Source organism: Miniopterus schreibersii, assembly GCF_964146895.1.
Source record: "Miniopterus schreibersii genome assembly, chromosome: 3".
In the NCBI taxonomy this organism is placed as follows: domain Eukaryota; kingdom Metazoa; phylum Chordata; class Mammalia; order Chiroptera; family Miniopteridae; genus Miniopterus; species Miniopterus schreibersii.
This window is the reverse complement of record NC_138103.1, coordinates 23,607,795-23,623,063: the sequence shown is the minus strand read 5'-3', so window position 1 is coordinate 23,623,063 and position 15,269 is coordinate 23,607,795. Positions and strand designations below refer to the sequence as shown.

Here is a 15,269-nt window from a genome sequence, read left to right as displayed (position 1 = left end):
CAGAGAGACCAAGAACCTATCCTATGGGTGATAGGAGGCAGGGGTGTGTGTGAGCTGAGGCTCCACGCCCCCCCGACTGCATGCTCCATTGTCCCATCACACTTCACTTAAAAACACAGATTCAAAGATAAAATTAAGAATTTCAAGATGGCAAAGACAAAACGTTAAAAGCCCAAGCACAGAGACCTTCTGAGCACAGGACCCTAAGCAACCACAGAGGCTTGTGCATTTCTCTCTATTCGTTTCTTACACAATTTTGTAATTTCTTTTCATATAAATCCCCAAAGCTCTTGTTGCTTCTAGGTGATTTATATTTGTGTCTGTTGTGAATAAAATTTTCCCATTATATTTGTTAAATGGCTAGGAAGGAGATATAGAAAAGTCATTTTGTATAGTTACTTTTTTAAAATATATATATATATATATCTTTATTGATTTCAGAGAGAGGAAAGGAGAGGAGGAGAGAGAGAGAGAAACACCAATGATGAGAGTCATTGGTTGGCTGCCTCCTGCAGGCCCCCTGCTGGGGATCGAGCCCACAACCCGGGCATGTGCCCTGACCGGGAATCAAACCCTGATCGCCTGGATCCTAGGTCGACGCTCAACCACTGAGCCACACCCGGCCGGGCAGTACAGTTACTTTTAGTGGCTATTTTAACATTTCATATCTCACTACTTTATTGAAATTTAATAATAGTTTCAATATCAATTCTCTTAGGTTTTCTACATAGAAATATCACCTACAAATAATAGCTACCACTTGAGCACTTAGCATTGCTAGGTAGTGTTCTAAGTCATTTAATCCTTGAAGCATGTACTTTTATTACTATCCCATTCCACAGATGAGGTATGTGAACATCAGAGACCTGCCCAAGGTCAAAGAGCTATAAGGTAAGTGGCAGAGTCAAAATTCAAAACCAAATTCAAGCCTTCTGGCTCAAGTTCATGTCCTCAACCACCAGACTATCACAGCTTTACATTAGATTAACTCCTTTCCCCCTCTGCCTTTATTTCCACTTGGAGTACCTTGGGTGAAACTTTCAGAATAGCACTAACTGTAGTGATAACAAACATCCTTCTATTGCTATCCCCACCCCCCATACATACTGGATGTCTCTAATTTTTCAAAGTATGACAATGATGTCTGTGGCTTCAAAGGCAAACCTTTTTAACATGAAAACATTAAAAAAATATATTTTCCTATGATAAAGAACCAAAAATCAAATTGGAAGAGGAATGGACCATGAAACTTTATTGATAAGGACTTCTGTCCCCAAGGTTTATTCTAATCATATTTATAGTGTAATGAAATAGCAATACTTTCTGGTTGAGAAAACAAACTCTGGCCATAGTGTCGATGGTGATTTAAGAGAAACATAAGCCTCTACCTAAGGCAAGAGTCCATATCTGAAGAATTCAACCAATAAGATAAATATAAAAAAGTCAGTTCAACACATTGCTTTCAAGATATGTAAGAAATCAAATGAAGACTGCTTTAGTGGGAAGCTGATATGCACATTTTATTTAACAGGCATAATGTACAATGACTAAAAGAATTCTATATTCCTAGGAGAATTAAGAGGGTGCATATCTGGATTAGCACCTAGAAAGTATATAGAAAATAAAAAAAGAAAAAGAGGGATAAGCTTTCCATGAAAATTGTTTGGGCCCAAGTTTCTAAAAGCAGATTCTAAGAGCAAGTTCTCATTGGTATTTGATAGTAACTCATAACATTCCACATGAACTTGGTGATCAGCTGACTCACATCTTCAGTGCTTTGTGTCAATTTGATGAATCTTATATGTAAATTTAAGGATAAAAAAGTTTTATGGTTACCGTTTTATTCCAAAATCACTGCACTGCACATTTGTGGTACACTACTAGCAAGATATTGGGAAAGCAAAGGAAACTTTCTTTATTGCTTGTGTGATGTGACCTTGTTTGAGAATGATGCCCTGGGAATTCCTCACAATTTCACAGGCACACTGGTAATCTGTAGAAGTCACTGATGGGAAGGAGGATCATAAATGACATATTTAGGTTATGAAAGGTTCCATTATTATTAGGAAAAGTTCTGCACTGACGGTGGCTGCAAAGCCTCATTGAAAGAGATCGGTTAACATTAATACGGTGCATTTAATGCAGTCTTCTTTCGTTACATTACATTAAACCACCGGGAGAACTCCCTTGCTTGCCAACATAGATCAATGGTTCTTAACGGGGGGTAATTCTGTCCCGCCCCTTCCCCCCCAGCCCCGGTAACACTTGGCAATGTCTGAAGATGATTTTTCACAACTGTGGGGGGTGCTACTAGCATCTGGTGGGTATAGAGGTTAGGAGGTTAGGGATGTTGCAGCCCCACAACAAAAACCTCTCAGTCTCAAATGTCACTGAGGTTGAAAATCCCAAAAAGAGGTTTATATGACACATGTCTGGGTTGTCCATAAAGTCAAAAGTACACTATGGAGGCAAAAGTACCACCTGCACTTCTCAGCTCTGAGGGTTCCCCATCAGCTCTCACCAGCAGAGTCCCGTTCACCCCTCAGTCCTTTGACCAGAGCAAGCTCTCCTTCACTTCAAATTGCTAATAAATATTTGCTGAATGGATAGAGGAAAGAGGTGTGAGAAGCATGGTTCAGTCTTCAATTGGCTATACTGAACAGTGACTTTATGTGACTTAAAGTTATCCTGAACCTCAATGGTGTCATAGTCCCTGACTTTACAGTACCTCAGAGTCAGGGTTACCATAATGTTAAAGATGGAGTTAACATTTAAGGAGAGTATGTCTAAACATTCACTTTAGTGGGGCAAACCAAGTAAAATGGCGTTAAAGGCAAACATTCAACATAACATTTTAAACTAAAGAAAGGAACACATGAAATGCCATGCACAGCACACACCATTCCTTTTTTTTTTTTTACATATTTACAATTTTATATACTTATCAATATATCTTCTATCTTTACAATTATAAAATTATTTCAAATTATAGAATAGTGGTACCATTGAATTCCCTTAAAGATACACTTTGTAGCGTTCATTTGTTTTAACCCTTTAAGAGGCAATTATTTACCCAAATCTAAACCACACTGAATACCACAAGGAAGCACAAAGGATAATCGTGGAGAAAAAATAGATTTAAACAAATCTGCACACAAGCCTTAAATGAATCTATTTCAGTAACTCAAATAAATAGTACTTTATTATTTACTAAGCTTCCCCGGCCAGGAAAACAAAACAAAAACAATCCCCACAAACTGTACCTTTAAAAATGCTCTGACCCTTGTAAGCAATGAAGTTATAGTCTACATCTCAATCAGGGGACTGCGTGTAGTGACGGCTAGCTACACTTCAGGCTCAAATAAATACTCTCCAGGTACATTTTTCTCATCCTGCGTAGACTTGAGGTTGCAAGGGTGGAGGAAGTTTATCATTTTCAACATTTTCAGAGTCAATAGCTGCTAAAGGCTGATTTGGGGGCTTAATTTCAAGTGGACATTTCTCAACAATGTCTTGAACCTTTTTTGCAATTCCATCCGTCCAGTCTATTAGGTCTTTTTCAAGTTTCTTGGCTTCATTCATAATCCTTTCCTGTCGTTCATTCAATTGAGACAGGAGATCCAAATTCTTATACATTTGCTTAACACCTAAACAAGCATCAGGAGACCAATTCTCAGATTCTTGCTTTCTGGGAGAAGTCTGGCCAGACATGTATCGATCAAAGTCTTCCTGACTTAAATTCAAAGACTGCGCGTCTAACTTCTCAATGAAAGCCACAGCACAGCACTACAAAAAGAAAAGAATGTTGTTATAGTCATATGGGGAAAGCTACAAATATTGGAGATTTTTAAAAATCCTTTTATTATGGAGAATTTGAAACTGAAGCAAAAGCAGAAAAAACAATCTAATGAACCACCCTGGAATTCAGCTTCAGAAATTACCAACTCATAGCCAATCATGTTTCCTTTACGCTCTCATCTGAAACAATACATTTCTTCCTTAAAAACACACACACATACAATTAAATATAATTGCCAACTCCCATTGAACCTGTCAGAAATCCAGTTCTCTACTTAGGTTGTTCAAAGGTGCTAAGGTCTTGAACACAGTGAAATATCTGAGGAGGCACCTTCAGTATTTGTTCCATCCTGGCTGCTACAGAGCTTCCCATGGGTAAAAACTGAACGATTCCTTGAAGTTGGAGGCTCTGCTTCCCTGCCATGTTGCAGGGCAGAGGAATCACTGTTGTGGTCAGCAGCTCCAGGGCCAAGTATTTGGAGGTATGCTCCCCAAACCATTCCGTTTTGGGGTCTTGCCAGCCCCACAAGGCCTACTTGGGCATGGCCAAATATTGGGTGTGTCCTCAGGGACTGGTGTCGCACACAAACCCAGTCCTCAAAGAGATATTTTAAATATCTCTAATATTTTTAATATCTCAAATACCTAAGTTGTCACCTCTGTCACTTGACAGCCAAGAGTTGTGTGACCCTAGGAAAGTTACCTAAGCTCTGTGAGGTTTCTTAATGAGTAAAATGAGGGAAATCCCACCCAGATTTATTGTGAGAATTAAACACCATAACACCTGTAACATGCTTAGCTCATAGGTCTGTAGTAGGCAATGAATAAATGGCAACAATTATTAGTATAGAAATGCTAGGACAAGCACTCAGTGAAACAGACATCTGTCAGGTACACTTTCTTCTGTTGATTAAATTTTTCTACAAGAAGCCTACACTATTTTCACACTAAAAAAACCTTTTTTAAAAAATCCTAACTGAAGGATATGTTTTCACTGATGGAAGAGGGGAGAGGAGAGAGAGACAGACAGACAGACAGAAAGACTGATTTGTTGTCTTCCGTACATGCCCCGACATATCTGAGAACCCACAACCTAGATATGTGGCCTGAAAGGAATCGAACCCACAACCTTTTGGTGTATGGGAGGACATTCCAACAAACTGAACCACCAGGCCAGGGCTTAAAAAAGCTATTTTCACAAGAAAAATGTGCACCATAAACAAGGAAATAGACAGCTCTCAGAATTTCTTCTGAGAAACTCATTCACAGGATCCACATTATTACTCAGAAAGAAGCAAATCATCTCTTTAAGAAATAGCTAGCAAATCTATTACAATTGATTCACCTGATGAGAATATGCCATCTGACCCTTCCACATGTGTGTGTGGAACTGCTGAAGCCCTTTACTGGAGAGAGGAGGAATCTAAGACAACTGCAACATTTCTGGCTTAGGTGAATAAATATATAATACGCCACTAATAGAACTGTGCTAATTGATTCTAGGCAAGACAACACTGAAGTATATAGTGGACAGGTGACCCTTGAACAATGTGGGATAAGGGGCACTAATGGCCACAAAGTCAAAAATCCACTCATAAGTTTTGACTCTCCCAAACTTAACTAATAGCCTACTGTTGACTAGATGCCTTACCCATAACATAGTCAATAAACATATATTTTGTATGTTATATGTATTGTATATTGTATTCTTACACTAAACCAGAGGGGAAAATGTTATTAAAATCATAAGGAAAAAATAGTTACAGTATTTATTTTTTAAAATTCTGCATATAAGTGGACCCATGTAGTTCAAACCCATATTGTTAAAGGATCAACTGGATATAGAAAAGAAAAAAACATTTTATTAGGAAGCAGTTTCAGTTTTGAACAAATTAAATCTGAGGCACAACAAATAGCTGGAAGTGGAGCTTAGCAAGAGGTCAAAACAGGTGACACAAGCCTGTGGGTCATCACTGTACAGGTGACCAGCGGAGACAGCCTAGGGAGAGAGATGCACAGAGGACAGAACCCCAGGGAGTGACGCAACTCAAGAGAAAGTAGAGGACACAAAATCTACAGAGACAAGGGGTGGAATTGTGAAAGACAAGGGACATAAGAAGTTCCAGAGCAAAGGAGCCATCAAGAAGTAAGACGGAAACAGAGTTCTCCATGAGATTTGGCAACTGGCAGATTTTTTACTTTTGCTGATCAGTTTCATTGCAGAAGTGAGAATAGAAGCTGACTCTGAGTCCGGCAAGAGCAAGATGAAGAAAGAAGGTGCAAACATAGGTAAGGCTGCAGGTCAAGGTGCCAGGAAGCTCAGAGTGTAGGTGAACCAACAGCCTCCAGTTTCAACAACAAGGGTCCTTCAAACACCTCCTGCTCTTGCTTCATTTCTCCTATTACCATGTCTCTCCCTCTCCACACTTCTCAGGATTTCCAGATCGTCTAATCCTCTCTAGAAAACAACTGACCCCAAAAGGCTCTCCTCTAGTACTCAAGTACATTTTTCATTTATGCAAAGAAATGGAGTGCTCCAAATAATGGAGCCAGCATCATTTTGAAAAAGCATTCCCAAGTTCCTCCACCTGCAAACCATACTCCCCGGTGCTGGCTCTACAGTAACGGGTGAGAAACAGTGGCTGAGGGTGATACGTAACAAGGGCAGGCAGGTTTTGAGAAACCTAAAGCTTATACGCTTTTGGGAATCCACTTAAAGGGGGGGAAAAGACAAACACAAAATTAGGTACAAAACTGAAAGCATATGTAGGATATAAAAATAAATCACAATGCATTTCTGGAGGCCTGTAGATTCAAGTATCTGCTTTTTTAGACAATTTACCAGAAACAATTCCTTATGTACCCTGGCTTCTCTCCCTACCTGTTACCCTTTACAACTTCCAGCACAGGAAACAAAGCACATAAGGTGCTAAGGCTCAAATTCATTGGCTTGACAGTAAATCTAGACTCAGAAAACAAGCAGAAGTTTAGTGGTCAGTAAAAGGAAGTATTCAGCCTTATAACTTAGACATATATACTTCAATGTTGTCTTGCCTAGAATCAATTAGCACCGTAGCAAAACAATAGTTGAAAATCATTTTGCATTCTCTAAACTGACGTTTTCTTAAAATAGCTCAGTATTCAAGTCTAAGAGGTAAGGTGTAGAAATAAAACAAAAAATAAATCTTAAGTCTTTTAATAAAGGAATCAAAGTCCAGGATCTGACTTATTCATAGTTGAAACAACCCCCCTAAGTGAATGGCTCTTATACCCAGGGCCCTGGGCAGTGATGGACAACAGCAGAGACTCCTCAATGTGACTATCATATTCCCATACGAGCACCATAGTCTCGTCAAATATTGGGAGGTGGGTGTTTGCATGGCCTGGTCACATGTGCTCTGTGACACTAAGCAAACATCTGCAGTTATGCTGACTCCTCAACTCAGGAGCATTAACCTGTCACAGGCCTATAAGTGACCCATCATATCCTTAAAATAAATACCTTCATGGGTCTTCTTTGTAACACTAAGAATTCAAATACTCACCAGATTGGTGAAATAGTAGCCATCCTCTCCAGTCATCAATCGGCTTGGGTTGCAGAAGCGGGTGATATACTGAATATTAGACTGAAGGCGTGGGGGGTTACCCTTCAAAACAATGTAGATGAGAGTGGGTAAGAAGTCATCGGCTGAAGCTGGCTCATTCTTGGTGATCTTGATGGCATTGAAGATGTGCTTGCTGCACTTGGTGATGCAAGCCAACTTATCTCTGGGCACACGCTTCGAGTCCATTTCAATAATATCTATAAAACAGAAAAGGCACTGCTTCCAGTTGAGAAAATAATTACATAAAAGAAGCATTAGGATAACCACTTTTCCCTATTATGTTGCAGAGGTAACCTTGCTAACCCTATCTCCACCAGTTAACTTAGTGAATAAAAAACTTAGATGAGCCCGGCTGGCGTGTCTCAGCAGTTGAGCATGGGTCTATAATCGAGATCTCAGTTCGATTCCTGGTCAGGGCAAATGCCTGGGTTGTGGGCCCGATCCCCAGCAGGGGGCAAGCAGGAGGCAGCTGATCAATGACTCATCATTGATGTTTCTATCTCTCTCTCCCTTCCTCTCTCTGAAATCAATAAAGACATATTACAAAGACCAACAAACAAAACTTAGATGGCACAAACAGTAAATACCAGCTCATACAGAACACTCGACCATGAGTCAAGCACTACACAGTATGCTCTACAAGCACATTTCTTTCCATCCTCAGATGAGGCAAGGGATACTATTATTAAGAGAACTGAAGTTCAGAGAAGTTTAATGATTTATCCAAGATCATACAGATAACAAGTAAAAGAGGGGGGATTAAAACCAAGTCTATCTGACTCTAAAGCCCATTCTTTTAATCATGATTTCAAACTACTTATGAGTTCCATGGAGAAGTAAGAGTCTTTTTACTGCTTCTTAATACACTGTAAAGCTCAGTTTAGGAATCCTCAATTTGCATATTGCATTTTAGCAATGTGGCTACTATACAAAGCATCTTTGTATTGGATATCAAAATACAGGTGCTGAAACCCATCACACACAGGTCCACAGAGGCCAATCCTTACAGCAGGTAAATCTCCACGAGCTATGAAAATCTACAGAAACCATATGACACTTATAACCTGCTGGTTAGCAGAGGGTATCGATAAATCAAAGGTATAAATTTAATCTCATAAACATTTTATTTCTCAGAAAAAAATTATTTCACTGCCCTTCACTACTACTAAGTCCAACTTGTGGACTCATATATGCGCATACCCTTTGTCAGAGGACTAGGAGGTGGTGAGAAAAAGTTAGGTACAAACTTAGAACGATGCAAGCGAGGGGAGGGAGTGTGCCTTTGAATGCACATATATGTTTGCTATCTGGAATATCTATCGCCAAGGAAAACAGTTGAGGCAGCTGAATTTGACAGCAATTCTTGACATGAGCAGGAATAAAAGTTTCAGATTTACGTGGCAGAGTGGTGCAGGCCAGAGTTCTTTTTGCTCCCAGCTCCTATCCCTGAGGTAAGATACCTTAGGGACCCTTACAGGACCACCAGCCATGTGTGGGGAACAGAAACAATGGACAGTGCAGAAGCCTTACTTTAACTTATTAATGCTTTTATTCCCTCTACTTATACACCTTTTTTGTGAATAGGTGTATTTTTGTAATAGATGCATTTTGCGATGTTTTGAGAAACATCAATGTGAGAAACATCAATCGGCTGCCTCCAACCAGGGATCGAGCCACAACCTGGACATGTGCCCTGACTGGGAATCGAACCGGCAACCGATGCTCAACCAACTGAGCCACACCAGCCAGGGCTATTCTCTATTTTAAACATTTAACTATTTTCTCATTAATCTTTATTGTTTATGTTTTAAAGTAAATAAAAAATTATCTTTTATCCGGATGCGTATGTAGCTGCCACTGCCAAGGGGCAGCGCCAGGAGTGTAAAGAAGAAGAGAACAGAAGAGGAAAGAAACAAAACCCAAGGGCTTCCTCCCACACTTCATCCTGCAGCAAGCCCTCCACCCGCTTCCTGAGCATCCTTCAGCCTGAAGGAAATTTTTCTGTTGGGCTCCTTTGGACCCCCACACCCCAACATGCATTCCACCATCTGCACTGCCCTAAAGTCTAAACTAGGAGATCGGGAGGAAAAACAAACAAAACAGGAAACTCATCCTTGTGTCAGCTGTTCATCTAGTGATGATTTCCTTCCCCAACCTGCCTGCTATTTCCTTTTCAGAGCTCTCAAATGATTGCTTTGGGTCTCTGTCTCCGGCTGTCACTTCTCATCAGTACAAAGACAGGGTTGAGTGTGGCTACTCTATGGTAGCGAATGTCTAGACTAATCGTTAATGGAGTTCTGAAACAAAGTATAGTCTGTATTTCTAGGTTATGCTTGACATTTGGGCTGGAAAATTCTGTGTTTGGGGACTGTCCTGTGCATTGCAGGATGTTTAGTAGCATCCCTGGCCTCCAAGCACTAGATGCCAGATGTCAACTAAAATGGAAAATGCCTCATGCAATGTATTTATAAACAAAACCGATAGTGTTGATTACTAGCACATGGGATGACTTGGAGAAATTGAACTGATATCTCCATATTTAAGACCATTATTTTTTGAAAAGATGATGACTATAGACTGTCCTCTCTAAATGCTCCTATACTTAGGCTGACAATTTTAGATGAGGAAGAAAGTGACCATATAACCTTTGGTTCTCCAAGAGGCAGAATATGTGTGCACTTGGATGGGAAAGACGTCAGGGCTAAAATGAAAAAGAGTAAGACGGTGTTTACAATTTTGTGGCTGAATTTTTACTATCAAAAGATCTCTTGAAACTCCATGAGGTTGCCTTGAGAGAAAAGTTTTTCCTCTCAAATTCTATTAACAAACTGTTGATGTATTGAAATCCTCTTTCTTAGTTCTACTTTTAAGTAAACAAGAGTTGAGCATAGTACTTGCAGTTTCTGGTTTTGCAAGGTCTGCCCTGTGGCTTTTCCGAAAAGAGTTCTCAACATAAATTCCTAAGGAGTACTTTAAACATAAACCAGTTAGTCTCGAACTTGGTAAATGTCTAAAAGGTCTACATTCAGGCTTTTGAGAGGCTGTCACCTTCAATCTCTTACAATGTTCCTTAAGCAAAAAGTAGGGGTGGGGTTAGGCCTTGACCCTAAGGACTCAATTCACTGGATCTATGACATAGCCTAGCAGAAAAGCTTTGAACGACAAAGATGACGGTATTTAGCTATGCCAACTAGACTCTATGTGGGGAATTAAAAAGAACAATTAATTTAATAACAGGAGTTGAAATGCTGTTTGTGTGAGTCCTGCCTCCCTTCCAACCCTCATAATAACTTAAGCAAACCCCTATTTCTTCCTGTTACTTGAGTGAGTCTCTGGTTCTAATAACCAAAGGTGCCTACTTGAAAGCCTGCCTCTAACACTGGGCTATCAGCTGCAGTTTCATTAACAATCCTCAGATGAGCCAGTCTTTCCACTCCTCTCCTTAATTAAGGAGCAGCTGGCCAAGGAGGGATGTCTTCTCCATTAGGAGTTTTTGTTTCTGTTTTTAAATGTTTGTGTTGCACTTCTGCTGGATTATTTCCATGCCTAAGAAACAGAAACCTTATTAGGTGCCTGGATCTATCCCAAATGGCAGAGCCACATCAATTTAGGGCACTCATATACTTCCTGAAGAAACCAGAAAAGTAATTCAAAGCATATCTCTGATTAACAGCCAATCAGAGGCATCATTTTAATATGTAACTCTAGTGTGGGGATTAACTTGCCTCACCAACTCCCTCCCTCTCTCCAAACTTACTTTGAATATATAAATGCAACTGAGTTTTAAGAAATTTAGCCTAGCTGCATTTGATCTTAGTTTAGTTCAATATCTAAGAAATGAGAGACCTGGATCAGGGAGAGTGAAGGGAAAAGTAGTTCACCTGCTAATCTGAATGCTTTCAATTCATAAAACTAACACTCTTACAGATCACTTTTACCACATTCCAATATATCTTTGGCAGTCTGCATTTTAGAAATACTTTACTATCTTTTTTCTCACTGAAATAAGTATGGGTTTATAAAACATAATGTTAACTTCAAGGGAAAAACATCCAAATATAAAAGTTCTCAGTTTCACTGACCTGTGATTGCTTTCACCACCATGTCAGACACTTCTGGAATTTCTTCGTTAACAGGGACACAAAGCATCTGAGGTGTAACCCAGTGCAGGGCCCTATAAGAGAGAAAGTTAGTAAAAAAGTTAGAAGATCAGACTGTAGTCATTTATCTTGTCATTTCCATCAGTTATGGGAAAATAGGGGACACCACTGACTAATTGGGCAACTCTAGGCCCAAGCACATCCCTCTGCACAGATCAGGAGCTCAGCTGATGTGCCAAAGTAACTAGAATCCCAAAGTGAGGCTTCTCTTCTGCACCTATCAGAAGAAAAGCAGAAGACAATTTTACTGGTTGTAGTGAGATTATACTAAGTCTGAAAGCACTAGATATTTGAGAATGAGGACTTGAGAAGAACCTGCTGCTCACTGTCCACCATTAATGTCCTTGTAGGCTCTGCCCTCAGCTTCTGAAGCCTACCAGAGCTTGTGTAAGAGGTCAACAAGCAGGCGCCACCTCAGCCTGAATCACTGAGTCTCCCAGCACCGCAACTCCACTCCAGAGATTCTGCTGCCTGCGCTCACCACTTGCTTGACTAATGCTCTCACCCTGAATCTCAGTCCAAAGCCCATCTAGTTACTTCTGGTCTATCTTCCATCTTCCCAAGATCAACTTCTCACTTCTGGTGTAACATCAAAGAGCGCTGATCACCAATCACCAGCCCCACTGTCTGGGAACTCCACTGGAAATCCCTTGGCCCTCTCCTCCAGAAACACGTCGTGCTCAGTCTTCCCGCAGCTCCCGAGTTTGACAGCCTATCCCTAAGTGTTTCCCTGCCACTGGCACGCAGAGCGCCGAGGCCCACTCTACCGGCCATGAAAGACTGGGTGCTCTGCAAAGTATTACCTACCCAGGGCTAGTGGGAAGATGTGACGGAAGAATGGCTGAATAATGAGCACCCCTGGTAGAGAGGAGGAAAAATTCATCGCCTTGATATGGATACTAGCAGCTTTCTACTGACAAGATAGTTAGTGCAATGAAATGAAAAAATAATGAAATTTCCTCCTTAGAAAACTTGGAGATTTTAAACAATCTAAAACATCAAAAATAGCTGTTGCCTAAAGCTGCTTGGAGTCAGATGGATAAGCAAGATGGTGACTTGAGCTCTTTCCTATCACTGTACCATATTCCTTTTCTAACACCCCAAAGAAGCTTACATGCTATAAGGATGGCAGGTACCTTAGCTGTTACTTGCTCTCAAGGTCTGAAATTCAAACGCCCTGTTTTCCCACATGTGTTCTTCCAACAGTTGGTAGTAAATACAGTAGTAAGTCAAGTCCCTCCTTGTTCAGTTTTGCTTTCCGCAGTTTCAATTATCCACAGTCAACTGTGGTCTGAAAATACTAAGTGGAAAATTCCAGAAATAAGTACTTCATATGTTTTAAATTGCTGTTCTGAGTAGTGTGATGAAACCTCCCACCTGAGATGTGAATCACCCTTTGTCCAACATAGCCACACTGTATACTCTACCTGTCCATTAGTCGCTTAGTCTAGTCATTTAGTAGTCATCTCAGTTATCAGACTGACTGTCACGGTATCACAGTGCTTGTGTTCAAGTCACCCTTATTTTACTTAATAATGGCCCCAATGCACAAGAGTAGTGATGCTGGCAATTCAGAAATGCCAAAGAGAAGCCATAAAGTTCTTCCTTTAAGAGAAAAGGTAGAAGCTCTCAACTTAGTAAGATATACTGGGAGAAAGACCACATTCACATAACTTTTATTACAATACATTGTTACAATTGTTCTATTTTATTATTGTTAATCTCTTACTGTGCCTAATTTATAAATAAAACGTTATCACAGGTATATGTGTATAGGAGGAACAAGTATATATAGGGTTTGGTACTATCTGCAGTTTCAGTCATCCACTTGGGGGACTGAACAAATCCCCTGCAGATAAGGGAGGACTACTATACAACAAGACGAAGCAAAACAAACAACTACCTGATCCTCTTTTGAATAGCAAGATCTTTCTTCTCATCATCAGTGGTTTCTGGGCAGAACACATACTTATAGAGGCGAGTCATGATGTACTTTTCAATCTGATCCATTATCTTCTCAACTCTTTCTGGAGGCACTGAAATATCCAAATGGATATAAAAGCTCGAGATGAGGATGGACATTTAGAACTAAGAGTACTTTCTACGTAGTACTTGCTAAAAAGACATTAAGCACACCCAAAAAGACAAGTATAAGATGTTACATTGAAATATATCTTTTAAAAAATTACCTTACCTTTGGGACTATCTTTTACAGAATCCCCACTTCTAACTTAAGCTGTTTTGGCAGGACCTAACCTAACAGGTGTTAGGTCTTCCTAACACCCAGTGGGAAAACTTAGCATGGGTCACTCTCTGTTGCCACATGAGAAAAGTGCTTTGAAATTCCCAAGACTGATGAATGCTGGCAAGACTCATCCATTCACTTTTCTGAGGTTTCCTATAAAACCTCAGACATGTCTCCAAAGTATATATATGGGGCAGATTTCTCAGATATACATGTATGCTAAGTACATCCTAAAATCTAACATCAATGGAAGTCAAATTCAAGAAGAATCCTAAAAACCAAAGCGCTAAATCTGTGGTTCTCAATATTTTCCTGCCCCAACCCATAAGAAATACATAATCATGAACAAATAACTCACCAAGGTGGTGATTCCAAAATGAGGGTTTCATTTAGAAGCCTCCCAAAGAGTTTTTTTAAAAAAAAATATCTTTATTGATTTCAGAGAGAGGAAAGGAGAGGGAGAGACAGAGATAGAAACATCAATGATGAGAGAGTCATTGATCGAGCCCGCAACCCGGGCATGTGCCCCAACCGGGAATCAAACCCGATCGCTTGGATCCCAGGTCGATGCTCAACCGCTGAGCCACACCCGGCCAGGCCCAAAGACTTTTAATAGACTCTGCCCCAACCCCTAATGAAATTATTAAACAATGCTCAATAAATTATCCAATTGCTCTGATTATCTTAGAATAATATACAAGACAGTATTCAAAGGCACTGCTAAGTGTGAGACCAGCTACCAAGATGTTGAAGTAGTTTATAGGATGGGGTGGGCACACCAGCCAGGCCTTCAAAGAAAGAGAGAAAATGCTAAGAGACTCAGCAGTCTGGCTGTGTGCAACTACCAGCAATCCCTCAATTTGGGCTGGCAAACAAAGTGTTACCTTTCCCACGGGCCTGCATCCTTTCAGCCACATTCTGGTAAAAATCCTGAGTGCACTCGGACTGTTCCTCAATGCTTAAATCCTGAAAAAGGGAAAAAGAGGCTGCTTGGTAGCTGAAGAAAGATCTTAAATTTTATGAAGTCTCTAAAACCCACTCCCCTTAAACTGGTACTAATCTCACAAGTACTTACAAATTACATTAACTCTGCAGGGGAGAAAAGCCTATTCATAAATATTAATTACAACACCACATGACCTCTCATTTCTTTTTACTGAATATACATATTCTTAAATGGGTATAATGCATATTTTGATAGTTTACAAATTCATGTACATTTCTATTTATCTAATCTACTTAACCATTTTTAATGGCTGTATTCCATTATATTAACCAATTTTTTTAACCATCCTCTACCACTGTTCATTTGGGTTCCTTCCCTTTTTTCACTATTATGTATTATAGCTATAAACAATTATGTGAAAACTTTCTTTTGGGTTCTTTGTGATACATTTTCAAAAGCGGCATTAATAGTTTCTACGTATGAACAACTTTAGAGCTTTGAGTATCTATTACTAG

The 15,269-nt window shown here is 39.9% G+C and overlaps 1 protein-coding gene across 3 annotated transcripts in view; it reads right to left on the bottom strand.

Moving 5' to 3' along the window:
• Window positions 1–1,227: 1,227 nt before the first annotated feature.
• RABGEF1 (RAB guanine nucleotide exchange factor 1) overlaps window positions 1,228–15,269 on the bottom strand; it is a 51,954-nt gene continuing 37,912 nt past the window's right edge. For all 3 annotated transcript variants that reach the window (XM_081131787.1, XM_081131786.1, XM_081131785.1), the window contains exons 5-9: window positions 14,693–14,774; window positions 13,467–13,599; window positions 11,486–11,577; window positions 7,344–7,600; window positions 1,228–3,786 (exon numbers count right to left, since the gene is read on the bottom strand). In XM_081131787.1, coding sequence (XP_080987913.1) covers window positions 3,388–3,786; window positions 7,344–7,600; window positions 11,486–11,577; window positions 13,467–13,599; window positions 14,693–14,774 — 963 coding nt within the window. In that variant the 3' untranslated portion in view covers window positions 1,228–3,387. The remainder of the gene's footprint in view (window positions 3,787–7,343; window positions 7,601–11,485; window positions 11,578–13,466; window positions 13,600–14,692; window positions 14,775–15,269) is intronic.